Source organism: Pteropus vampyrus, unplaced genomic scaffold, assembly GCF_000151845.1.
Source record: "Pteropus vampyrus isolate Shadow unplaced genomic scaffold, Pvam_2.0 Scaffold294, whole genome shotgun sequence".
NCBI lineage: Eukaryota > Metazoa > Chordata > Mammalia > Chiroptera > Pteropodidae > Pteropus > Pteropus vampyrus.
Window position 1 is genome coordinate 2,334,110 of NW_011889075.1, and position 26,850 is coordinate 2,360,959.

Consider the following 26,850-nt stretch of genomic DNA (forward strand, 5'->3'; position numbering starts at 1 on the left):
CCGGCCCCGGGAGCCAGGCGAGAGCCGCGGTAGTCGGGCCGCCGAAGATGGGGAACACTACCTCGTGCTGCGTGTCGTCCAGCCCTAAGCTCCGGAGGAATGCTCATTCCCGGCTGGAGTCCTATCGTCCCGACACGGACCTGAGCCGCGAGGACACCGGCTGCAACCTGCAGCACATCAGCGACCGGGAGAACATCGACGGTGAGCATGGCGGGCCCGGGGCGGGGATCCGCACCCCACACCCCGCCCCCGTCAGCGGTGCCGGGACTGCGCACCGGCGTCTGTCGGCCGGGCTGCTTGGCTCTCTCATCCCTGCTCTGGAACGTGGGCGCTCGAGGCCCCCTGGCCGGTCTCGCGAGGGAGCGGCGGGGACTCCTGTGGTCGCAGCTAGGGTACAGCGGGTACAGGGGTGCAGGTGGCTAGGTGACAGGAGCTGGCCCTTGTCACCAGATGGGAAGGGGCAGCGCTGGGCAGGGGCGGCCTAGAGCCTGGTGTTCCAGGCACGGTCTGGTTGTAGTCACAACCAAGTTATGCACAAGGATGATCTCACTGTCCTTTAAGATACGAAGAGAATGGACGGTCTTTGGCATAACTGAGGAGTGAATTCCCATTTTGGAATCACAGGGTTCGCCAGTGTCATCTCCCTGGAAACTTACATACTGACCCCACTTTGCCGTCTCCCACCAACATTGCCTTTATAAACTAAAACGAAAACCAAAACAAGAGATTTGAGGGGAGGGGGTGATTGGAGGGATTGGAGTCAAATAGCTTCACCTGAATGCTTAAAAATGTTAGAGTATCATTAGAATGGTTTGGAAACAGCTTTGGGTTGCCCGGTTTTGCTTGGGTCTGAATTACAGTTCTATGAATTTCTAATTGATATGAGTGACTTTTGGTTTGGACTACTGTTTGTAAAGGAAGTTAAAAGACTGATCATTACATCTAACAATGGGTATTTTATTGGTATCTTTATTAATATCTTTATTAGTACTATATCAATATATTGTGTGGCTTAATATCTACAGATGGGTAGTTTATGCATCCTGCTTGAAATACAGTTTATAAATTTTCAACTTTAAGAAATTTGAAATATATTTTTAAGACAACTTGATTTTTTTTTTTTAACTCATCTTCTCCCAATCGATGTGGTTGAACTAATCTGAAAAAATTTCTTGTATGAATAAATTGACATAACTGTCATAATTCATTCTTGTCAACTTTACAATGGAGCATTCCCTCTAGTGTAGAAAGCCAAATTTAAACTCTATTAAAGGAAAGAATTTTCTCATTGTTTGGCCTCCTTTAATTTCTTCCAAGTAGTAATTTCATTTCTTTAGGAGAGCAACTTTATTAAATGAGTACCACGCAAAAAGAGACTATTACAACATCTGGTTTATAGTAGGTGCTTAGTAAATTAGGGTTCCACATGACATTTATAAATGTTATTTTAACTTCCATGATCTTAACCCGCTCTTTAGATATCTTTGAGCTACAGCCATACTTTATTATTAAATTTATGCATAAAGGCGTCTGAAAGGATATTAAGGCCAAGTATGTCTTGATCACTGCTGTGGTCTCAGGCACCTGAAAGAAGTATCTCCAGCATGTATAAAAACTTAATAAGTATTGTATTTTAAAGGAATGAATGAGCGAGTGAGTTTACTATGGAAAGCCATTACCCAGCCCTACACAATTTTGACAGGCAAAAACATTTGGCAATTATTTTTCCTTTATATTCAATATGAATATCAGGTAGAGGCTTTATGTTGTAAATAGTGGATTAAAAAAATAAACAGAAGAGTCATATTTCTTAGAGCTAGGCTGCATACTGTTATTGACTATAGTAGGGAAAAGGGGAAAAAAAGCAATTGTAACCAGCTATTTGGCAATAAGGCTTAGGAAGATTTTTGCCAGAGAAAAATAGAATAGTATTGTGTGTTCTTTCATTTGAAAGAAATCTAAATTTGGTCATCATTCACTGTTTAGAAAATATTTGGAAGACCAACTCTTGTTTAAGTTTCAAGATAGTATAAGAAACTAGGTCAGGGTAAGAGGATTTCTAATCCAGGCTGTATTGTCATCTCACACCAGAACCCAGTTCATATGATGATGCTAGTTTAAACCCAGAAATATTTAAACAATGTTCTCTCTGTTTCCTAAATTCAATAAATAATACTTACAGAGTATACCAATCCAGCAGTTCCCAATGTTGATTTCAATTAGCCCAGAAATCTAGGACTGGGCCTTGGCATTAGTTGTGTTTAAAGCTCTTCAGGTAATTTTAAGATGCAATTAGGGTTAAGAATTCCTGCTGTTGTTCAGGAGCATTTTCTGTCAAAATTCAGAAGACAACAGATGAGTTGTATTATTGTTAGATGATTAGTAAACATTTTAAAAGCACATCTCAATTCTTAATTCTAGAACAGTATATAAGAAAAACTGAAGTGCTCAAGGGCCATCTTTCTTATATCCTGAAAGACATTCCAGACAGCTAGAATGGAAAGGTTCAGAGAAGTTTGTGGGGCTTCTGTGGTAGCTTAGTTTCTTTAAACCACAGAGAAAAGAGGTATGTACCTGTTTTCCCTGACCAAACACACAATGGGAAATGTTTGTTCTGTTTAGTGACTGAGATAGGGCAGTTAGGGTTCTATGAGAACTACCTGCAACTTGCCCTATTTTTGTATTCAGTACTTATAACTACTTGTGACATCTTTACCTTAATGTTAGGTTTTTCATGTTTTTGGAATTTATATTAGACTCATCAGCTCCCCAGGTATTATTTCTCATAAAATTATCCTGAGATAGAGAAATAACAAAAACACTTAACAATGATACTAATAATTGCAGCCCTTATATATTGTTTACTCTGTGCCAGGTCCTGCTGTAAGTGCTTGACATCTATTCATTGTTTAGTACTAACAATAAACCTATGGGTAATATTATTCTTACTTTAAGGTAAAGAAATGAGGCAGAGTGAGGAGAAATGATGTGTCCAAAGTTATACAGCCAACAAATGACCAATGGAAACCTTCCAATGCAGCTAGGCTAGCCGTCAAAAATTAACTAGTCTGGAGTTGCCTTCTGGGGTAGGATGTCTATCATTACAGTCCTATTCATAGTTTCTCTGTGAAGGAACTTAATCTCTGCAACAGACTGGACTCCCTGGGTAGATTATTTCTGTGGGATGAGGAAAAGAGGGGTAGAGTAAAGAGAATTTAAAATTCAGTGAGACCAAATAAATCAGGATACCTGTAACATCTGTATCCTAGTGTCAGTTGGGGAGTTAGGCCTCAGAATGATTGATAGCAATGTCATCCTTTGTAGGTCAGCTGTTGTCCTTGGTAGTCCACTGTCTCTCTCATCCCATCTCCAATCTGCCAAGAAAGCATGACTTTCTACCTTTAAAGGACATGTAGAATCTGACCATATCTTAAAACCTCTCCTGCTGCTCTTCTGGTCTAAGCAGCCATCATCTTGGTCAGCTTAACTGGTCTCCTTGTTTCTACCCTTGCCCCCTACAGTTTTTTGTTAACACAGCAGCTGTAGCAAAATCATTTTTTTTTTTTTTTTTTTGCTCAATGTTGTTAACTTTTTTTAGTTTTTTTGTCTTTATTGAAATACAACAGGCAATTAGTTGTTTATATTTACATTGTACAATTCAATGAGGTTTTTTTCCAATTATAGTTGGTATACAATAATATACCAGTTTCATAGTGATCGGAGAGCCACATAACTCACAAAGTGATCACCCCACTAAATCTAGTACCCCATTGTCCCCTTACATATTTATTACAACATTGTTAACCATCTTCCCCATGCTACACTCTACAGTGAGATCCTTTTTAAAATTTAACACATCACTTCTCATTTCAAAAACTACCATAATTCCTTATTTCACACGGAGTAAAAGCCTTACAATGGACCTTTACAATGGATTACAAGGCCCTTTGTGATCTGTCTACCCTCCTCACTCTCTTAGTGCACCCACACTGGCTTCCTTCAGTGTGGTTCCTTGAACATACCAGATTGGGCCTTTGCTCTGTCCCTCTGCCTGGAACGCTTTTTGCGTATTCTCTTGGCTAATTCCTCATGGTCTTCAGTCTTGATTCAAGTCTCACCTTTTCAGTAAGGCATTCCTGATCAACCCATTTAACATCCCTCCTGCCACCTCATCAGCATTCCTAGTATACATTCTCGACACTACTGTTTCTTTATTCCTTATCACCTATAAACACACTGTGTATGTATTTAATAATAACTTTCTACTTACTAGCATGGAATGTCCAATAGGACATTTTTTGTTTTGTTCATTGATATAACCCATATGCCTAGAATCATGCCTGATGTTTTGAAGACACTCTGTATAAATATTTGTTGAATGAAGGAGTGAAGCCAGCTGCTTAAGAACATCAGAGAGCAGCATCATTTGTACTTACTGAGTGAGAGGAAGCTGGTAGAAGTAGAGCATGAACAAGACTTGCAATAATGAAAGTAGAGTGGATGTGAAACTTTTGGGTTTTGTTTGCATTTTATCCTGAGAGGTAGCAGATAAAGTGAAGTCCTAAAGATGAAACTGGAGAAAGATTTTAAAGTATAATAAATGGGGGGAAAAAAGCCCACCCAAACTGAAAGGAAACTGAGGCTAATGGAAATCTGTTTTAACAGTGGGTGGTTCTATGTTTAGTCATTTTTCCTTGTCTCTTCAGATGAATGGCTTTAGCTGTGGCCTTATATCCTTAAGGATCAAACAGAGGCTAAAATACTTAATAAGTCAAAAAGTCTTAGATGAACATATGCAATATGAATATAGTCACTTGTGTTGCTTTTCTTGTATTAAGCATGAAATGTGTTTATTCAGCAAATGGTGTTTAAACTTCTCATATCCAGAGAAGCTAGAAGCTTGAGGGGCTTATCCTGGGTTTGTGAAGCACAACCAGAAAAAGTGCAGTATTATAAGGGTGGGGAGACAAAGGAGCAATTTAAGATTGAAGTACCTTTTGTAGTATTTACTTCAATTACTGCTCTTGGTTTCTTTGGGTATCTTCAACTGATTTAACCTCATCTCTTTGGCGTTCTTTTTCTTGAATATCAGTCCCTCTTTAATATTTTTTGGTCTGATGGGCAAAACCATACCTGTGGACTTTTATTACAGACTAAGATTTATTAGCCATGCTGCCTGCAAGATTTGTGAAGACACTGATCAAGCATGGACTGATTCCATGTTAGCAGTGTAGAGAGGGTTTGCTTAGAGAGCTATTTTTTCAAAGCATGATAATGACTTCATGACGCTCTACCCCACTTACTTGTCTTGTCTTCTTCTTAAATTTAGAATCAGGGAGTCATTTGCTTCATACCCTCATTTTACAGATAAGGAAACTGAATCTTGGAGAGGTGTAGTCTCTTGTACAGGTCATTCAGATTGTGGTCAAGGGTAGCACAGTTTTCTGTGTGTTAACTTTGGGCTGAGAACTCTGCTAATTGCTTAGCTGTATTATCTGTTTTAATCTTCACATCGTTCTCCCTGTTTTACAGGAGAGGAAATTGAGCCTTCATTGTTAAGAAATTTGCTCATTTCCACAGCCAGTTAGTGGCAGAATTGGGGTTCAGTCTACTATCATTTGCTAGAGGTCCACAGCTAATTAAGGAGTAATCTTTGTCTAGAATCTGACCCTCCTGGTGCCTGACCCATGCCTGCTTTGTTTTAAGAGATCCAGTCATTCATTGCCTGAATGCTTTTGGTTAGCAATACTTTGTGATTAAGATTTTTGCTTTTCTACTTGCTTCTTGAGAGATGTGAAGGTTAAATAATTTTGTGGAGTGGTAGATTTTCTCACCCTTTTCTACAAAGTTTTTTGTCTCTGTCATCTTAAGGAGATGAATTGCTTTCACATTTCTGGCTAGATGAAACTAACACAAAGATCAAATCCACCCCTATTCAGGAAAGGATGGCACAAAAAAGAAAAAAATAACAAGAGGTAAGACATGTGAGTAGCTTTAAAATTCTGTTTTAATCACACACAGTCAGAGATTTAGCTACATGGGTGTCATGCTGGGCTTACTTTAAGGAAGCAGGGTTTGGTATTTTTCACAAGAAAGCTATTGACAATATCACACTTGACATACTTCAAAGTTCAAATCCTTTCGTTATTAAACATTTAGGCAGCTAGGGTACGTCCATGACACTAACAGTTGGTGTCAGCCCTTTTTACATTTTCAGTGTCCTTTGAGTTTGTAGCTGGAAGGAGGAGAAAGTTCACTTTCCCCACAGCATTTTGCGTCATCTCGAAATGTTAAGTAGTTTGTTGCTGGGAGTCTTGGTCAAGAGACCATTTCCTCTCTGTGCTTTGAAGAATGAGGAAGGAGCTCATCCTAGAGGGTTTACAAAATGTGCCTCTAGCTCTATGAAGTTGGTGGAGGGCAAAGAGCTGGAGTCCTGTAATCAGGAGATCTGCATTCCAGATGTGACTCCGCCTTTACTCCTATGGGACCTTTGTCTCTCTGCGCCTCACTTTCCTCTTTGCTTAAAAAAAAAGTGTGCTTAAAAGTACTGCCTTGTCTTATGCCCTGAGGTACCTAAAATGAAGATCAAAATGAGACTAAAATACTTAATAAACCAGAAAGTACCAGATGAGCATATGTCAATACGAACATAGCACTCATGTTGATTTTCTTGTGTTAAAGATGAAGTGTGTTCCAAGATCTACAACAAATTTTGTTTGAACTGTCTATAGTAGCCAGCAACCCGAAGGGTTCATCCTAGCAAAGACATCAAGTGATAGTACTAGAGGATAACTGGAATTCTGGAGCTGGGTTGTATGAGGTTCTACAGAGCTGTCTGGCCTTTGAATGGGAAGCTTGCTGGCAGCAGAATTTGGAATAGAAATACTGTTCCTCTTTCTAGCATTTGTTGCTCTTCTGGGTCGCATCTTTCCAAAGTCACACTGTGATGTTACACAGTGAATAGTGGGATGAGTATTTGAAAAAGATGTTCATGACTCCTGGAAATAACAGATTCCTCCCAGGTAGTCTACTGAGTGTGTCACGGGAGCCACATTCTTCGAAATGTTACATGTACCCTTTGGTGGAGGCTGAAGCCAGGGCTTAAAAAGAAATTCTTCAAAGAATAAGTTTTTGAGGCATGAATAAATGTGCTTTATTATATTAAAATACTACTTTAAATAAAAGGGAATCAGTGGATTGAAAAATGAACTCAAGCAGCCCTAAGCAAGTTATTGGGGCCTGTTTGAGCCCATTTGTTTCAAGAAGGAGTCTTAACCGACTAGATCCACAGTTGCAGAGAGCTGGTAGGTGTCTATTGAAAAGCAATGTCAACAAGGTGTTTTGTTACCAAAAAGGATAGAGAACTCCTCCTGTAAGCCCTAGCTCCTTCCGTAGACCCTCCTGATTGTTTAAGTCCCAGTCAATCTTTATCAGAAAATACTAACCCCCTTCTTTCTCTTTCTCAGCTGCTGTGCTACTTTTAGCTTTTTCCTATGGCTCTCTTCCTTTACTGCTTCTTGGGGCTTCTTTTGCTCTCTGCCTGTTTGAAGAAAAGGGGTGTGCTAAAGGTGAAATTGAGTTATCAACCTGACAACACACAAGTTGGCAGATTCCTCAGATAAGCAAGATTTTGCCCAGAAAGACTCTTGAGGATGCTGAGATCAGAGATCATCTCTGGTTAGTCAGCCCCCAGCTGCTTTACTCTGGGATCTCTTAAAGATTGCTTTTAAATACTGGAGTGGAATATCTTAAAATCTTTTTTTCTTCACCTTTGTCAGAATATTGACATTCTATACATTAGTTTTGATTTTTAAAGACACTTCCATTTTGTTTTTGATTTTTTTTTAGTATGGCTCAAAAATTGGACTTGAAAGGCTATACTAAAAAGGGAGTTCTAAAGGGTTGATAATGTCGAGAAGGAAAGACAAAAGATGATGTTGCCGATGATAGAGAGTCAGTTATGGGACGTTACCAGGACAAGCACAGAAAACAAGGATAAGAGTGTTATGCAGATTTAAGCCCACAGACCTCTATGGACAGTGAAGGTTGGCCTGGTACTGTAAGGGAAACACTCTTACAGATGGAAATTTCCCTTACAAATGTAAATGCATTTTTACAAACGCTAATCTCTGTTGAGTTTTTGGAGCTTCTGCTAGGTTTGATAGTTCTTAAAATTCACCCACCTGAAATAATATCCCAGAGGCGTATTTTGGGGTGACAGACTTTGGTCTCCTTTAGTAACATCTCTGGGCTAAGTGTCTAATCTCTCCTGGTTATACTACTATGCTAAAAAATTATGTTAACCTGATTTCATTACTCTGTTGACTCATTACTTAGGATATGAAATTTTAATTCCTGGGTCATTGTTTTGTGATCTTCATCTCCTATTTGGTATGTATAGTGAGGCTTCATTGGCACAATAGATGTGAGTGCTTGGTGGAGATGTACCAGCATCTGTAGACCTGTTAGCTGGCTCCTGGTACTGAGAGAAATACAGCTGGAGTACATTAAAAATAATTGTTAGCAACTACAGTTATATCTTTGTCAGTTTGCTTTGTGAGCCTTGCAGAAGAAACCTTAGTTGGATGGTTAAATGCAAGTCGCTTCTATTTTAGACACCTCTGATTATAGACCTCTGACTGAGGACGAATAGGAAATACTCTGCATTGAGAGTTTATATATGCAAACCAAAATTAATTTTAGACTGTAATAAAGAATAATAAGCATTTATTTGAAGAGAAGGAGCTGCAGCCTGGGAGATACTTTAGATAGTGGCTTAAACTGTGTTATACTGAGGTAAAGTGGAAGCTGCTATTTATAGAGAAAGTTCCTGCCCAGGTTTTTAATTAGGTCCATTTTATGCAAATGAGGTAATCAAATTGTGCAGTTCTGATTGGACAGAACAGGTCTCAGTCTATTGGTAGAAAGAGGAAACCAGGGTTTCCCTTCAGTGATTGGCTCAGATGATGTAAACAAGCGGGCAAGGTGTGAGAAGCCCAGAGTTCAGTCTGAGGTTCTTCGCCATACACAGAGTATGTGAGGATCCCTTGTCAGCAAATGGCTGCTAAGCTTTATTATTTATAAAATTTGGGACCTTGGTTGACCATGGGGATTCTGTCTCAGCAGATAAATTCTTTTCTCAGAGTTCACGTTAAATCAATCTTTTTTCTTGGGATCCAAATATGTAATATAGCTATATGTTGCAAAACTGTGAATGTTGGGTTAAAAACATTTTACAAGTAAGTTCTTTCCTGTGTTTGGATGCTTCTATTCTTGGTGAGCAAAAAGGGAAAAAGACGTTATTAAATATATTTTGATTATATTTGGTAAGCTTCTTGTCTCACTCTGCAAATTGAACTTTAATCAGAGTGCATGGGTGGATAGGTTAAGAGTTCTGTCCTTTGCTTCTCAAGAAAAGATTTCACTCCAGACTTAGAATTCTGTCCATTAATGAACCTATGTCTCTTTCAGGGTACATAGTTGATTACATCTATTTCATTAAGTGTAATAATAATTTATCCTTTAAACTATGTCTGGTTTTTCCATGTGGATTTAGACTGGTCACTTACAAGTCCAGATTTTAAGGCTTTCTGTGTACCCTGCCAATGTATAGGATGAGAAATGAAGCCATGATGCTGTGTTTAATCAAGTTTCAAAAATTTCAAACTCAAATTCATCAAGGATTTTATGTTCATATATAGCGAGTATTACTTTTGTCAGTTTATAGGGATAATACTATTTTTCCACAGCTTTTTTTCTCCTCAAGCTGTGTATAAGTGATGGGTCGTTACTTTAATGTCTAGTTCTTGTTATTCATTTGTTTGAAAAGCATTGATAAATAGGGTTTATAGAGCATTAGAGATTGCCTTCTGTCTTCTGAAAGCTAAAGTTGATGGTGCTGAAGATATATGTTGTTTATTAATTTTAACATATATTTGACTCTTTTCTATAAAATAACTCTAATGCCTGATTTTCCATTTCTTATATTTTGTAGGAAGTCTGGAGGAAGCCTAGCAAAGCCGGTTCACACAGGGATAAATTTAAGGGGTAGGGAACACATTCTTACTTTGCAAACCATTTGCTTCTGTGGAAGATCGTCGTTTCTGATGGGCCCACATATCATAAGCACCGTGCATGCTCTGCAAGCACTTTTGGCTGTTTGTAGTGTTCTCTTCTGCAGCAGAAGGAATGCTGAATGGTAGTTCATGTTATGGAGCTATTGGCAGCCTCTGGGTGTTGAAAGGGGAGAATATGAATATTGTGGGTGAGGGGGAGCTGTGGCAGCACTACTAGGGTGGGATGAATCGGAGGCTCCAAATGCAGGAAGGCACACATTATGAAAGCCAGGCAAGACCTCAAGAGGTAAAAAAAAGTAGGCATTCAGAGTTGGATTGGCTACTATTATTTTTGGTGATGTTTGGGCACCTCTGCATTCTTGACAATGATTTGGATTGGACAGCAAGTATGGCAGTGATTTTCAGACTCGTTGGGGATGATCTGGGAGAGGCTCTGTGGATTTCTCATATGAAACCAGGAAACTGGATAGCTGGACAAAATTTTCTCCTCATTTAACTAATATTTGGAGAGGAGCAGTTATTGAAGCCGAATTTGGTTTTTTTGAAAATGAAATTTATTCTCGTGTCTGAGTATTTATAAGATGGCATTGTGACAGGAATAGAAGGAAAGAATAAAGGAGATTGTGGAAAGGAGTGTTTGGCTGAAGTAAAAGTCAGAGGGAAGAGATTATGTAGATGGGTAAGCTTGGATGGCAGCCTGCTAGATGACAGCCAGCTACCTCTGCTTAGGCATGGCTCAGTGCAGCTTTGTTCTTGACACCCAGTCTCCTGTGACCACAGACTAGATTTGTGTGTTCACTTTGGACGTGGAAGATTGACAGGGCATCAAATGAGTGCTTTCTCCCTTGCCATCCATGTCTGACTTTAATTTATATGGTTTGAAACATGGTGTTAAACTATAATATTGACATCTAGTAGAGAAGGAAAGTCTGTATGTAAGTTGACTATATTTTCTGTTCCCTGAACTACTTTTAATAAATGGGGTTTTGTCCTCATTAGCCATAGTCACGTGTGAAAGTATATGTTTATAGAGTCTAGCTTCTTGATAGGAAATTTAGGGACACTTTGAATAAAACAGGAGTCTTTAATGAAGCTATAACAGGATTTCTCAACCTCAGCATTATTGATGTTTTAGGCTGGATAATTCTTTGTTGGTGGTGGTGGGGGCTGCTCTGTCTATTGTAGGATGTTTAGATGTCAGTAGCATGTCTCTATCTTAGTCATGACAGTCAAAAATGTCTCTAGACATTGCCAAATGTAATTTCCTCAGGGAGGCAACTCTCTGTTCCTCTTAAGAACCATTGAGCTACTTACTGGCTCTAGGATTCAAGGTGAAAGAAAAACTTAAGAGTAACTTCCCAGTGGTTCTGATACCTTTGTCACTTTTACACACTCAAGGCCTCAGGGTAGGACATCACAGACTCTAAGCTGCACAGCTCCAGAGGGTGCCTTTAGCTTCAGACTTAATGTGAGTGATGCTCATTCCCCATCCACCAGCTTTGCATAGGGTTGTTGTGTTCATTTGAACTCACCAGAATTAGCATCACGTTCTAAGATGATGCTTCTAATGGTGTTATTGACAGAAAAGACATTGCCCGCAATTCTGACAATGGATGGTAGTATAATTTTCTGTCTGCACTAGGAAGTTGTATAATTTCTTTACTCATATTCAAAAATCAATTTTCTTACCTTACACCTTTTCCTTTTTTCATTTTTTGGTATAATATACTGAAAGGCATGGTAAAAAATTTTTTCTTTTAATCAGCAGTTTTATTTTTTATTTTTTACTTCAATTTTAAAATCAGCTAGTTCTGTTTGTGGGGTTTTCACATTTTATTAGTGCTCACAGTGGACTTTCCTTTTCAGAGTCTTTCCTGATGCGGAATGTAAAAATGGAATGCCTGCTAGAGTTTGTAAAGCTCTGATCTGACTGTGTTTTCTGAATGTAGCTTTGCCTTGCTTTGTGTGCTTAATGAAATTTTGTATTTTTGTGAACTTTTTAAAATATCACCTTCATTTAGAGGACCCAGCCTCCTAAGGCAGGCAGTGAATGAACCGAATGGACGTTTGATTCAAGAGTCTGGTATTCATGGACATCATTAGACACCTTTGGGGTGGAAGAACACTGTGTTGCATTGTTACAGTCTTAAGAAAAAAAATATTTAAGGGTGAACCCATTTAAATTATTTGATTTCAAGAGTCACTTTCTTTACTTGAGCACACTGCTCCTAGAATAAGGAATTGACAATGTGGGTTTCTGGAAATAGGTTCAGAAATTCCTATCTTGATTTGTAGCTTGCCTAGGTGAAGAAAGCTCCAAAAAAATGTGTTGTATTCCTGACAGTTAAACATTGCCTCTAAGTATATTTGAACCAAAGATGTCAGTTCCTTAGATAGAAAACTATTTATGAAGATGCAAATGGAAGTGATACTTGAAGTTGAAGATATTTTCCAAAAGCCCGAGGTTTAAAAGTATGTTGTGGACTCTTTATGCCCATGTAGAACATACTTGTTAGGAATATCTTCATAAAAGCTACCCATTTATTAGAGAGGTGGTTTTCAACACCCAAGTTAAAGAACATAGAAGGAAACTGGGCTGCTTGAGCCATTACTACAAGATTAAAAAGGCCCCTGGTAGAAAGATGGGAAGACCAAGTGATAGGGGCTATGACGATTGCTGGGGCTATCTGCGTATGCAGAACCATTTAGTAGCATTTGGAGATATGAGAATGAGCCTCTCCTTATTCATATGGCACACCTGGAAGTGACATGGAAGATGAACTCTTCAGATCAAGGCAGACCAGGCAGAAGCAGCCAGACTTTGGTTATTGTCTCTCTATTCTTGTACTCTGAGGTCCTCCAAAGTGACCTTAAGTATTATTTTTAGAGTGATTGTAAAATTTAACCAAGCCTAGTGTATGGCTGTTTCCATGAAATAAGCGGTCTCTCGGAGAAGGTCTAGCCTCATCCAAGTCAGATGTATTCTTTGGCTTTCAGATGCTTTTGAAATGAAAACAATATCAAAAGTCTGTTTGCACAGAATGAAAATATGGCAATGTATAGTTTTTACTACTTACATAGGAGGTGCTTAGCAGATTGTGGGGACCAAGCATGTAATTTTTAAACAGAAAATGATTATAGAAAATTTTAAGTATTTTCATTTTAAGCATATAGAACCATTAGAACAAGATGAGCAAAAGTGCTTTTTACTGAGTGCTCTTACAGAATCCCCTTTAGTGAACAGGTAACTAGCTGATTATTCAGGTATTATTTATAGATTATTTGAGGATTTTATAATGAACTTGAAATCATATTCTCTTAATAAAGACCAGTGCTTGTTTTGAATGTTTTCAGCCTAACAAATGAGCCATTTCTCATTATACAGTTTGGTGGTTCTATTTAGCCATCCTGTGGTGGGAGCAATCACCGAGATCTAAGTTAGCCATGCTGTTTCGTTTGCTTCTGAATTTGTAAATATTTTTTAGTATGCATGCTGCCAGAGTGAGCACAGAATGTGTAAATAATTTATCTAATTTTGTGGTATTATTGTAAGATGCTTGGTATATGATATTTTGACTTTCATTGCACTTGTTTTATTCCATTGAAGTCTATCTAGAATACACATCTCTTGTTACCATTTTGATTTGAAAATGACTGTTAATGCTGACGATGGGATCAGTCTGGGGGTGACTGTGGTTGCAAATCTGATCACAAAGCTTATTGTTATTTTCAGAATTCAAAAGTGGTGACAGTTCTTTAGTTTGGAATTTTCACTATAATTAAAGAGGCCATATAAGCAGAATGCTAATACTGTAAGGAACTAGACAAGCTGAGAAGTTCCTTTCTTTTTAAGCTAACATTTCTATTAAGTGGTAAATTCTCTATATAGAAGTTTTCTAGAATATGTTTTCTTCAATCACAGGGAAGAGGTTGGAGAGAAAATAGAATTCAGTAGGCATGTGTTGGCTGAGAGATGTCTGTTCTCCATCCATCACTTTAGTGGGAAATTAGTGATGCTTGTGATGACCAGGCTTAGAGCCATGGCTCTGAGTCAGGGGGCATTTTCTACAAGTGTGGGAATTTGATGCCTCTTAGGGGTTTAAGGTTCAGTTCTTCAGTAGGTCAGCAGACATTGGTCAATCCACGTACTAAGTTCCAGGCTCCCCTCTGGATGCTAGGAATGCAAAGAGCAACATAACTTGGACCTTGCCCTAAAGGACCTAATAATTTAGTAAGGGAGACTGATACACAAATAAATGATTATAGTACCACATACCATATACCGAGGTAGAAAGGAGGCTGGAATGATTCCCCCTGCCCTGGGTCGTGAGGGCGTGTGGTCAAGGAAGTCTTTGCAAAGACAGTCTGATGGCAAGGGCAAGAGGAGTGGGAGTGGGTGTGAGGCTGGAAAGGGTGCCACAAGCAGAGAGAAATTATGTTTCTTAAAGCTCCTAGGTGGATTGGGATATAGGTTTGTTTTGAAATCGGTAGGTAGTGTTGAACTTGTTGGTGGCTTAGTCCTCAAATATCTTATTTAATGAATTGTGCTCATTAGGAGGACCTTTGCTCTAAAAAATTTTATAATGGATGAATATGCATTGGAGAGCAGTTTTTAAAATATTTTTGCATGTACTCTGGATTCTGGAAAATGATTATTCAAAATTGTACTGTGGAAGACAGAATAGATTTCTTCAGAATTGTAAGAGCAATATGCTCTTTTTGTTGAGCATGAGAAAATAGCCTTTATAGAATCACAGAATATTCTCACTTTACAGATGAGCAACTGAGTTTTTACAAGAGGTTGTTCCTTTGCATCACACAGCTCATTTATGGCAGTTCGAAGTCTGAGAGCAAGTCTCCTGCTGTGGGAGTCAGAGTCTTTTCACTGCTGCACAGCAGTGCTCATAGCAAAGTTAAATATTCCCAAGCAGAAATTAATTTTGACCCATCTTAATGTTATTTTTTTACACGATATTAATCTGAGTAAGAATTATGTTTTAGAGAATTGTGTCAGTTATTAAGCTGTATAACAAATTACCCCAACATTTAGTAGCTTAGAACAACAACATTTATTATCTCTAATTTCCTATGGATCAGTAGTCCAGGCACAACTTAGCTGGGAGCCTCTGGCTTGGGGGTCTGTCAGGAGATTGCACTGCAGCTGTCACCTGGGGCTGTGGGCCTCTCAAGGTTCAACTTGGAAAGAATCTCCTCTAGATGCACTCACATGGCTGTCGTTGGCTGGTTGTTGCTTTGTTAGCCTTTACATAGGGCAGCTCATAACATGGCAGCTCTAAGAAAGAACAAGACCACCATGGTAGCCACAGCCTTTTTATAACCCTAGTTTGGAAGTGCTCTTCCATCATTGCTGTTTGTTAAAATCAAGTCAGTAAAACAACCCACACCGGAGGGGATGGTGTTATACAAGAGTGTGAATACTTGGAGACACTTTGGGGCTATCTTGGAGGCTACCTACTGCAAGCATTAATTAAGATTCTTTTGGTGGTTATATACAGAAGTCCACTAAAACTGTCGAGCAAAATGGGTGGAGAGTGGGGGAGGGAAGAGTTATTTGAAGTACACAAAGATATTCAATGGAAAGCAAGTCTCCAGGAATGGGAGTTGAGAGTTAGCCTGTGGGAATGAAACAGCTATCTCCTTCAGCATTTCACTTTTTAAATTGTCTTGGTATTATCTTTCTCTGTCACAAATTAATTTTTTGTGAGTCTTTATTCTCTTTATAAAATAGCTTGCTCTCCTTTCTTCCCCCTCCCCCCTCTCTTTCATCTGTCTTTCTACATGGTGGCAAATGGCCATCTCAATGTCCTCAATTCTAGGACCACAGAAGGCTGAGTGGAATCTTGGTTTTCCAGTTTCCCAGGAGAAAGGATTGAGTTCACTTACGCCAGATTATGGGATGGCACCCCTGTGGCAGAGTGAAGGTCAAGTTTAGGAGTTTGGGCATGACTGTAGAATCCTTAACACGATTGTAGGGGATGAATGAAAGAGATGAGGTTGGAAGGGTTAGTGAATGGTTAGGGGAAGTAAATTTCAGAGAAGGAAATAATTTCTCAGATATGTATTTTTAAAAGCCATATTTCAGTTTTCCTAAGGAATTCCCAAGTATAGTAGATCTAAAATGAATTAAGTTCAGTAAAATTTAAGTTGAGGATAAGTTTGCAAACACTTTTGAAAAGAGGAACCTTAGCGGAAAAGCATGGTTATCTATATTAAGAAATTTTTTGAAATGTCTGAGAATTTTGTTAACTTGAAAGTTGGAAAACTTATTGTTTGTTAAAATTGCTGTTTCGCTTTCTCTCATTTTCTGAACTTGCCCCTTAGAAGTTCCAGGTTTATCCACTTTTAAAAAATGTTCTTAGGCTGTGAACATCTGTCAGCTTCCCAGTCTTAAATTATTTTTTTAGCAGCCTATGTAATTTAAAATGAAATTAGAAGTTTTGTTCTGTTCCAAAACTGCCTGTTTGGTGTCTAAATAAACACTATGCTTTTGGCTTTGATTTCAATAAATTATAAAGAAGCAGAGAAGATTTTTATTGACATTTGTGCATGCTTGTTTACTTCCATAGCGTTTTTAAATGATGCACACTTTGACTTAGCTATAAGAAGCTTTGTATTATAAACATAGAAACTCAAAAGCCTTTCCTAGAGATAGTTTTCTTTTTGCTTTGTAGATGTTGGTTAGTTTTGAATTTTTTTCTTGGAGTTCGAATTGAGCAGTCCAATAGTAGTAGCAGCAATTAAAGCAGTTTAAAATGTGGCAAGGATACTGCTTTATTGATTAAAAGTTGGTTTCTGGGAATTGCCATGTGGTGGATAGCTCCATTGGCCCTCCTAGGTCACTGTGTAGGGGACGCTGGTGGTGTGGTGTATATGGGTGGGGGAAGCAAGGCATGTGGGGTGGGGCAGAATAGATGTGGAGACCAGAAGAATACTTTGACCGTGGCAGGCCCACTGATGTCAGCAAGATTTGCTGGATGGTATTCCTTTGGAAAAATCGACTCCCTTTATTTACCCTAATATATTACTCACACAGTACTCCCTTACTGTAGATTCAGATTTGATAATAATGCTGCTGTTTCCTGTTAGAATCTGGTAAGGGAAAAAGACTATTGCAGTTGCAGAGATCTCTGGGAAGATGCAACAGGTTTTTCTAGCTTATTATTAGTTGTTTCTTATGGTCCATCCTTTTCACTCTGTTCTTTCTTATAATCCTGTCTCTCTCCCCTTAACAAATGTGGAGTTGATCATTTCACCCCTGCTTGGCTCTTGCTGTGCTTAGGGCAAAACACAGACTCCTTCTCACGCTCACAGTCAGTGCTTGTCCCCTGCCTGCCCCATTAGTCTCCTTTCTTATCTAGTGATTCCAGACACCCAGGCCTCAAACTACCAAACTTGTCCCTGTCTCAGAGTCTTGCTATTCCTTCTGCCTTGCACTCTTCCCAAAGATGATTATCTGCTGGCTGCTGGGCATCCTGTGTCACCTCCTAAGGGGATCTTTTCCTAGGAATACAATCCAGAGAGGGGAACCCTTCTGACTTCACTTTACCATTTTTGCCTTTTTGTTGTATGTCATCCCCACAACCCCCCACCAGAATATCAACTCTGTGAGGATAGGGTCTGTGCTGTCCTGCCTACCATGAGCTCCCCATTACCTAGAACAGTGCTTGGCACTAGTTGGTGCTCAGTACATATTTGACCAAATAGAGATACTGCATTCATTTAACATCTAATAACCAGTGCTTTGTGTTTCTTGACCTTGACATTTTTAAAGAGCACAGGCCAGTTATTTTGTAAAACACTTCTCAGTTTGGGTTTGGCTGATATTTTCTCTTGATTAGATTCAGGTTATACATTTTTGCAGGGATACTGCAGAAGTAATTTATGGGGAGATTGAGAGGCTACATAAATATTTCATTTCTTGTCAATTTTTCACTTACTGGTTATAGTATCCATTCATGACTTTTTAGCTGTTTCTGTATATTTTGGTAGGCATTTCATTGAAAGAAGAGCTCTTCTTTCTCTCTATTTACATATTTCTCAGTATGGAGTCATGGATTCTTATTTTATTCACTGAGTTGCAGTATGTTCTTTTTCGTTTTTGTTGCTCAAATTGTCTCAGATTTGTTTGGAGGGAGCCTTTTCAAATTGCAAATTGGTTCATTTTCAAGCTGTATTCTTTTGATATGTCTTCATCATTCTTTGAACACTTCTTAATTTCTGGCAAGACCTTTGTTTTTTAGAAATAATTTTTCTCATGATTTGGAAAAAGTGCTTTCTTCCCCCTTAAGAAATATGGATGTAATATTTTCCTTTACAGAACATCACAGTAGCCTATCATTATGACTGAAAATGTGACCTTTAGCAAGTCTCTCTCTCTCTTTTTTTAAACTCATGTGATTTTGCTTACTGTTTCTGGAAATCAAAGAGCAGCTTATCTGCTTGTAGCTCAGGGACAAAATAACATTGTGTGAAATGGTTGACAGAATATTAAGTACTGCCAGTGCATGAAGAATTCTACCTGGAGCTGGAAAAATTATACAGGAAAGCAGAAGAGAGCACATCTCATCTCTGCTTTCCAGGATGGTGGGTTTAGTTAAGGAAGACAAGACTATATTGCACGTAAGAAAAGGTGAATTTTTGGTAATGAACAGTCTTCTTTATCCTGCTCACATCTAAAGATTACCATTTGATTTGTAGCAGTTGGCAGTCTCTTGGTACCACTTATGACTAGTTCTTGTTAAGCTCATGCTCACAAGACAAGGCCAAGGCCTGACCGATTTGACCTGTAAAGATAAAGCAAACCACTTTTAGATTCAGATGGTGGATTACCTATACAGACAGAAAAGAATAAGCCAAAGGTACCAGCTTCCCATAATCCTTGTCCGATACACCAAAAAGGATGACACTGCAATAAAAGAGGCCAAGAAGCCAGATCTAGGCTGTGGCTAAGTGGGTTTATGTTCTAGAACTCTAGTTTGAACAGTGTAGAGGAGTATGCAGAAAGCCCCATACTTCATCATAACCCAGGAGGCAATGAGAATCTGTCATGACAGCCACCAGAGAGATAGGGAGGAGAATGGGAGATGACTTCTGCTGTGGTCTTAGTGTTTGTGTGTCCCCCCCACCGCCCTGCCTCGCAACCCCCACCTCAATTCCTATGTTGAAATTCTAATGCCCGATGTGACAGTATTAGAAGGTAAGGGCCTTTTGGAGTTTTTTAAGTTATGAGGGTAGAGATCTCACAAATGAGATTAGTATATTATAAAGACTCCCAAGAGATCCCTAGTCCCTTCTATTATGTGAGGACACGATAAGTATGCAACCCAGAAGAGGGCCCTCATCCCACCATGCTGGCACTTTGATCTCGGACTTCCAGCCTCTAGAACTGTGAGAAATAAATTTCTGTTGTTTATAAGCCACTCAGCCTGTGGTATTTTGTTTTAGCAGCCCAAACGGACTAATACAACCTCTTGACAGTAAGGTATTCCTCCAAGATAGTCAGCTTAGGCTTAGGCTTTGTCTGCATGGCCTATTTGGATAAATGCAGGGTTGCTGGGTGCCATGGCAGAGCCATTCTCCTGTACCCCTTTACTTTGTCATATGATTGACACCTCCATACACAAATGGTCACATTGCTTCTGACTGTCACTTACCTAGCTATTCTACTTTCCGTTGTCCTGTCCCACCTGTCTGTAGCTCTGTTATGTAATTAGCTATCATGTGAATCAGTTGTTCTTGGGCCTTTTTTCTACCCTACTCTTTATCAACCTACAGTTGTAGATGGCATCTGTTTGAGAATTCTAGGTCAGGTTGTCCTTGATATATCCAGAGCATTGGAATTCTGCAAACATTGTGTCATTGTAGACAGGTATGTGTGTGTGTTTTAAATTGTGGTAAATCTACATAATGTAAAATTGACTGTTTTAAGTGTACAGATCGGAGCCATTAGGCATATTCACACTGTTGTGCAGCCATCAGCACCATCTATCTACAAAACTTTTCCAACTTCCCGAACTGATATTCTGTACTTATTAATTAATAACTCCCCATTCTCTGCTCCACCAGCTTCTGACAACCACCTTTCTGCTTTTTATCTCTGTGGATTAGACTACTCTAGGTAATTCATAGGTAAGTGGAATCATATAATATTTGTTTTTTTGTGTAGCTTATTTCACTTAGCATAATGTCTTCAGGGTTCATCTGTGTCAAGGGTCCCCAGTCCCCGGGCTGTGTTACCAGCCTGTCTGTGGTCTGTTAGGAACCAGGCCACGCAATGGGAGGTGAGTGGCAGGCGAGCCAGTGAAGCTTCATCTGTATTTGCAGCTGCTCCCCAGTGCCAGCATCACTGCCTGAGCTCCACCTCAGATCATCAGGCATTAGATTCTCATAGGAGCACTGGTCCCTGGTTCCAAAAAGGTTGGGGACTGCTGATCTATGTTATAGCATTTAGCAGAATTTCATTTTATTTTAGGGTTGAATAATATTCCATTGTATGTGTATACCACATTTTGTTTATCCATTCATCTGTTGATGTACACTTGGGTTACTTCCATGTTTTTGCTTTTGTCAGTAATGGCACTATGAACATTGGTGTATAAACATCTGTTTGAGTCCTTGCTTTCAGTTCTTTTGGGTATATAGCCAGAAGTGGGATTACTGGAAGGATGGCTGTATTTTGAAACTTAATTTTTGGGGAATCTGTATTGTCACATAATCTTAAATATGATATGAATAAAATTATTGAAGAAGCTGCATTGCCATGTCGTATTTACCTTAGGAAGCCAAAATGATTGATTTTATTTTTAAAGGCAATATTTGTTTCCCTCCTTGATTACAGAAACAATATATTTGTTGTAGAAAATTTAGCAAAAGCATGTAGAAAAAAATTGCCTGTAATCCCACCACGCAGAGCAATGCTTGTTTTTAATATTTTACATTCGTATTTTTTTAATATGAACATAAACAAGAGTGCCCTGTTAGTATGGTTAGATATATATAATGTATACCTTTAAAAAATTTTAAAAAATGTCTCTGTGTCAGAATGTAAGGTAATGTGGCAGAGAATTACCTAAATACAGGTATTTATACACCCATTTGTTCACTGATTCATTTTCTCTCAGAATACATGTATTTATACACATACATGTGGTTGTATATTTCTTACATAGTTGGGATCATGCTGTAACTACGACTTTGTAATTTTCTTTTTTCTCTTATAAAATTAATACTTCTAAATAATCTAACTTGATTGTTTTACTTACTGTAGGTTATAAGCTATATCAGTTCTATAGCTTATTTAATCATGACAGTACTAATTATACTGCCCTTAATTGAGTCCTTAAATTTAATTTTTTTCTTTTAGGTTTTTCCTTTTTTTTTTTTTACTTTCATAAATAAAAGTATTTTGTTTGGATGTCTTTGGAGGCAATTTCCTTAGGATATATTTCTAAAAGTCAACTTTTTGAGACAAAGGGATGAAACTTTTGATACATGTTAAGTAGGCAGGAATTAAAAAAATGCTGGATGTTATATTTCAGATATATGTGAATAACTTGTTATATAGGTTTGAGAATTATTCTGCTCTCTGAAATCTTCATTAATTCACTAAAAAAATATTTAGCATCTACTGAAAACCACAAAATTATATTAAGTACTATATAGGTATTACACAGATATACAAGACATGGCCTCTAACTTCTAGGTAACTAAATTCTAAATGTGAAGATGAGAAGCATACACATTGTCATTTAAGGCAGCATATGATAAGTAACATGTTAGTTGTTACAAAAGTAGGTGATGAAATCAAATCAAAAAGAGAATGTGCTATCAGATATCTGACGTGGAAGAGATGGCTTTTGGCCTGAGTTGATCTAGGATAATTTTATGGATGAGATGAGTGAGTAGTACTTGTGAATAGAACATAGAGAACTTTTCAGGCAAAGGAGGAGTAACAGTAGGAAAGGCCTAGAGGTGGGAAGGTATAAGATTTGTTTGGATTATGGTGTGTGGAATCAGTTTGTGCAGAGAAGAGGGCTAGAATAATAGTCCAGACAAGTCTTGGCTTCTTACAGCCAAATGAGGTTGTATGGTGTAGGGCTCTGAATGCCAAGATAAGGAGTGTCAAGTTTTGGGATAATAGGATTGCCTGATCAGGAAGGTTAATTTGTTGAAGATTTGGAAACTAGATGAGACTGGGAAAAGGCTGGAGCCATGAAAACAGTTGCATACATTCAGCTGGGAAGTCTGGGAATAGTCAGATTGGAGAGGAAGTTATAGAAGCCAACCTGCTGTGCCACACTCCCCTCTCCCTACTCAACTTCAGGAATATACTGAGACTGTCACTCAGAGCAAAGGCTTTTAAAAGGCTTTGTGTTCCCCGCCCACCTGAAACTGAGTAGTTATGAAATCACTGTTGAAAGAATGAGTGAAGTAGCAATATTATTTTGTGCCCGAAGGTGTAGAAGTGAGGGAGGATTTCATTTCGAGTTGACTCTGAGTCTTTGGAGCCTGAATGGATGCTATGTTAGAGAATAGAAATTGGAGAAATGAGGAGGAAGAATTGGCTTTGATGAAGGAGAGGGTAAAATTTTGAGGTATAGAAAGTTACAGTCTTTCTCAATATTAAGTGATAATTTTTCCAAAATTCACTTTAATATATTCCTGTAAAGAATGTAATTTTCCTGTTAAGAATGTAATTTTCTAGTAATGTGAAATGATCTAAATGTTCTCATCTCCAGATTGGTGTCAAAGAAATGATGGAAGGATTCAGATTTTTAGTCAGTTTTCTTGATGAGAATGTGTGTTACAGCAGCTCTTGGTGATTGGGATCCTTTTATCTTGTTCCTCATGTGACTTCTGGTCCTTTAGCCCTTTCACCCATAATTCACCATCTATCTGAACAAGACAAAAAGCAAGCTGGGGTGAAATTCAAGTACTCAGATTTAATGAGGGTTTTTTTTTTTTTTTGATCTTTCTAGTTATTCAAGCTAGCATTGTTCTTCATGAAAACCAATGACAGAAAGTTGACTGAATTTTACATTTTCTTTGTCCCACATGTAATTAGACATATCAGAAGGTTGCTTTCCGACCACTAGATACATTTTTAAATTGATTAAAAATAATCTTATGCATTTAACTAATTTCAGAATATGTTATGGTGGAGAGGTAAGATATACCATTAGGATGATCTATGCGTATATGTGCATAGTAGTGTAAAATATTAAGAGATGACATATTTCTAAAGAGTTTTTAATTTTTATGTGGAAGTCAGCTTTAATAGGAACATTAGCTACATTAGCATGCTTATTAGGCATTTCATTTCCGTGAATTGTATGTTTTTATACTTCATTTTTTCTAGCTACTGTATTAGTATTTTTTTGTTTTTAAAAATTTGTGTTCTTTATAGATTAGTCTGTTAACTCTTATAATTATTGCAGTTTTAAAAATCATCATCTTTTACAAATTGAGGTGTTTACCAAAGCAAGGTCTGTATAAATCTTATTTGGGGAATTCATAAGAGAATTGGGCCCTTATTGGCAAAATATGGAAATTTTCTATTGTGAGTTCTCCTAGTGCTCCTTTAAGTCCAAGACCACCATGTCTATGCTTTGAAACTAGCTAATTAGGATATGCTTAATAATCAGTCAACTTAAATTTTTCTTGCATCATGTTGAACTTTGGACATTAGTGAAAAGATGGAAGATGGAAAATTCCAACTGCAAGTGAAATATTTTTATAACTGGGCTTTTATACTGACCTGTTCTATCTCAAACTTACCCGGTAATGTTTATTGAACAGGTAAGGTTTATGGAGTATAAATAAGATAGGTTATCTTTCCTGGAGAACATTGATTATCTTTCCTGGAGGACATTTGAAATTGAAAGCAAGAGTAACATAAATTTGACATTCAGCTATATATACACACATATTAATGTTTAACTTGTTTTCATGACATAAAATAGCAAAGAGGTGTTACCTTTTTTTACTGCAGCCTTAGTATCGTTGAGTGAAAGCAAAACCTAGATTTATTTCTTCTATGCTTAATAATATCAGAAGACATTTCTGTGCTTCTTACTATCAGTTGAAAAAATGTTGAACTTAAAAAATAAAAAGCTACAGAATAAATAACTAGAGCTAAAATTCTTCCTCATTTGTATGTTATTGTCAGGATTACCTGCTACTCGATTACCTGTTGCAAATTGATATGTTTTTGTGTTTTGAGGTTGTCAATTCTCTTTTGCTCCTATTAGTCTTTGTATACTTAGAAATTGCCAATTCAGTATACTATTAGGTAAAAAGAAAATGATTATTAATCTAAATCAAACCTTTATTTAAAAGTATTTTACCAAGATTAGTTTCTCAGTTTTGGAAATTGTAGTATGGCTACATAGGGGAAGCTGGATGAAAGATACATGAGCACTCTGAAGTATTTTTCCAATTCTTTTGTAACGTCAAAGTTATTTCAAAATAAGGAGTTAAAATGATCAGACTAGTTTATCAGTTATAAAACTATTAGTGCATTACAAAACCAGATAGAAGTTATTTGTTATAGAGAATGGGCAGAGATTCTCTTCTACTTGGATGGCTGAATTCCTTATTCATGTTCATTAAACTGAAGACATTGAGAGTTGATACATCTCATGAGGATGAAGATGCTGTGTTACAGTGTGTTTAGTGAATGCAGAATTGTTCTTTCTGTGTTATCTATAGCTGTAGATACCATGCACAGATACTAATTTGCATATATACCTGCACTAAGTGCATGCATCTCGAGAGAGGATACTGGCTTTCTAAAAACATTACAGAATTTCATTTTAGCTCATTACCTATTTTATTTTATTTTTTTGATGGAACAGTGGCAATCATTTGCCTTTTGAGAACAATCAGATTCTTTTATTTTGTAAAAAGCAGCATGTGATTTGGGGCTTCATATGTATGTTGAGTGATCACTTTAATAGTGATGTGGATCTAAATTTAAGAAATGAGATTTCTTTTTGAAATAACTGGCTTTGAATTCATTTCTAAAGAATAGCACAGAAGTTTATGCAGTGACCATATCACTGTGCTAAGTTTAACATTGTGGATTTCAGCTTCAAAGGCTCTCGCTTAGATGCATTCTTCATTTATGTTGATTATAAATCATTGAAGACATTTGTATTAACAGGAAAGAATCCCAGATTTTTCAGCAGTTGCTGTATAGGCTATGCTATAGCTTAGTGTGGACACTAACCTGGAGGCTTGGGCTGCACTTGTATTATTTATTAGTTAAACTCCATTTTATCTTCTTTGAGACTACTCTTTTCTTTTCATTCTAGTATAGTGCTCTCTGATAGAGCTTTCTGTGATAATGAAAATGTTCCATATCTGTGCTGTCCAGTATGGTAGTCACCAGCTGTATGTGGCTATTGAGCACTTGAAATGTGGTTAGTGAGACTGAGGAACTAAATTTTAAATTTTATTTAATTTTAAATAATTTAAATGTAGATAACTACATATGGTTAGTGGCTACTGTTATTGGACAGCACAGATCTAGGGCTACCATTGCTAGTTCCTTGAGTGATCTACCTTGAATGTTTATTTAAGTGTAAAAGGAAAGAATGGACACCCATTCATAGGGTAACCAAATTGTTCATTGTTCAATGTTGCCATGTTGATTCTTTGCTCTGAGGGTTACCTTATGTGAGAAGTACCTTTTGGGTACTATTTTAAAATGTAATTTTTTTCACATTAGTTTTCCATGTTAATAAACATACTTCTGTCTCATTTTTAATCACTATTGTAGTAGTCTGTTTTATGGCTCTGTCATTATTTACTTATGTAATCTATTTATCCTTTTTTATATTGCATACAATTCTTAGAAGGCCAATCATGTATATATATTTTGAGAGTATACCTTTGCTTTGTTCTTTAGGAAATTCCTAAGATTAGAATTTACAAGTCCAAAAGTATATATATATTTAGAATTTTGTTTAATGTATGCTAAAGTACCCCCTGCTCCCCTCTCCCCCCAGGTCGTGTGAGTTTACCTTCTAAATTGGCATTTGTGAAAGTTTATCAGAGTGAGACGTGTTTTAGAGGTTGTATGTTTACGCAAAGGTAGCACCTGCACATTCATAAGTCTTTTGTCTATTTTTTCTGCTCTGTTCAGGGCAAAAATAAAGTGACCCTGAATATGATGTATTTGACATTGGGGATGATGTCTTAAAGGGGCCTCCTTGGAGTGGGGTTGAGGCTCATTTGGCAAGTCTCTGGGGAGCTCTCTCCAACATTCTCTCTGCCGGTGGTTCTGCACGTACTGCCTGTTGTGTCACTTAATAGAGAAACCCAGTTCCTGGGACTGCAAGTCTGGAGCCCTTCAGCTCTCTCTTCATGGGCTGAGGAACAGGGGCTGTTGTGTTCTTGCCCTGGGCATCAGTGCTGCTGGCCTCTCTGACACCGAAGGCCCCGTCTAAGCACAGTGGCGTGTTGTTCACAAGGGCAGGTGATCTTCTGCTGGATTTAGCGAACTCTCTGTGGTCAGTGCTTCCAGTCTAGCATTGAGAATAGGTGCTTATTTTACATTTGGGACAAAAGGGAGGCTTTTTTCTTTCATACTTTTGTTAGAATGCTAGTTTTGAGAAAAGTCTCAAGTTCAGAGACTTCTTGAAAGAAATTTATTTAATTTTATTAATTACTTAATTTTTTTTAAAAACAATTTTTTTAGAGCAGTTTTAGGTTTACACAAAATTGAAAGTACAGTTTCTCATGTACCTCC

The 26,850-nt window shown here is 37.8% G+C and overlaps 1 protein-coding gene across 2 annotated transcripts in view; it reads left to right on the plus strand.

Annotated features, from left to right (window-relative positions):
* Positions 1–6: 6 nt before the first annotated feature.
* Positions 7–26,850, plus strand: part of CCNY (cyclin Y) — a 204,824-nt gene continuing 177,980 nt past the window's right edge. The window contains exons 1-2 of one of the 2 annotated variants that reach the window (XM_011376348.2): positions 31–201; positions 9,995–10,047. Coding sequence is in view for 1 of the 2 variants with exons in the window: in XM_011376347.2 (XP_011374649.1) it covers positions 48–201 (154 nt within the window). In the remaining variant the exon portion in view is untranslated. Of the gene's footprint in view, positions 202–9,994; positions 10,048–26,850 lie in introns of both variants that reach the window. The other variant, XM_011376347.2, reaches the window with a different exon arrangement.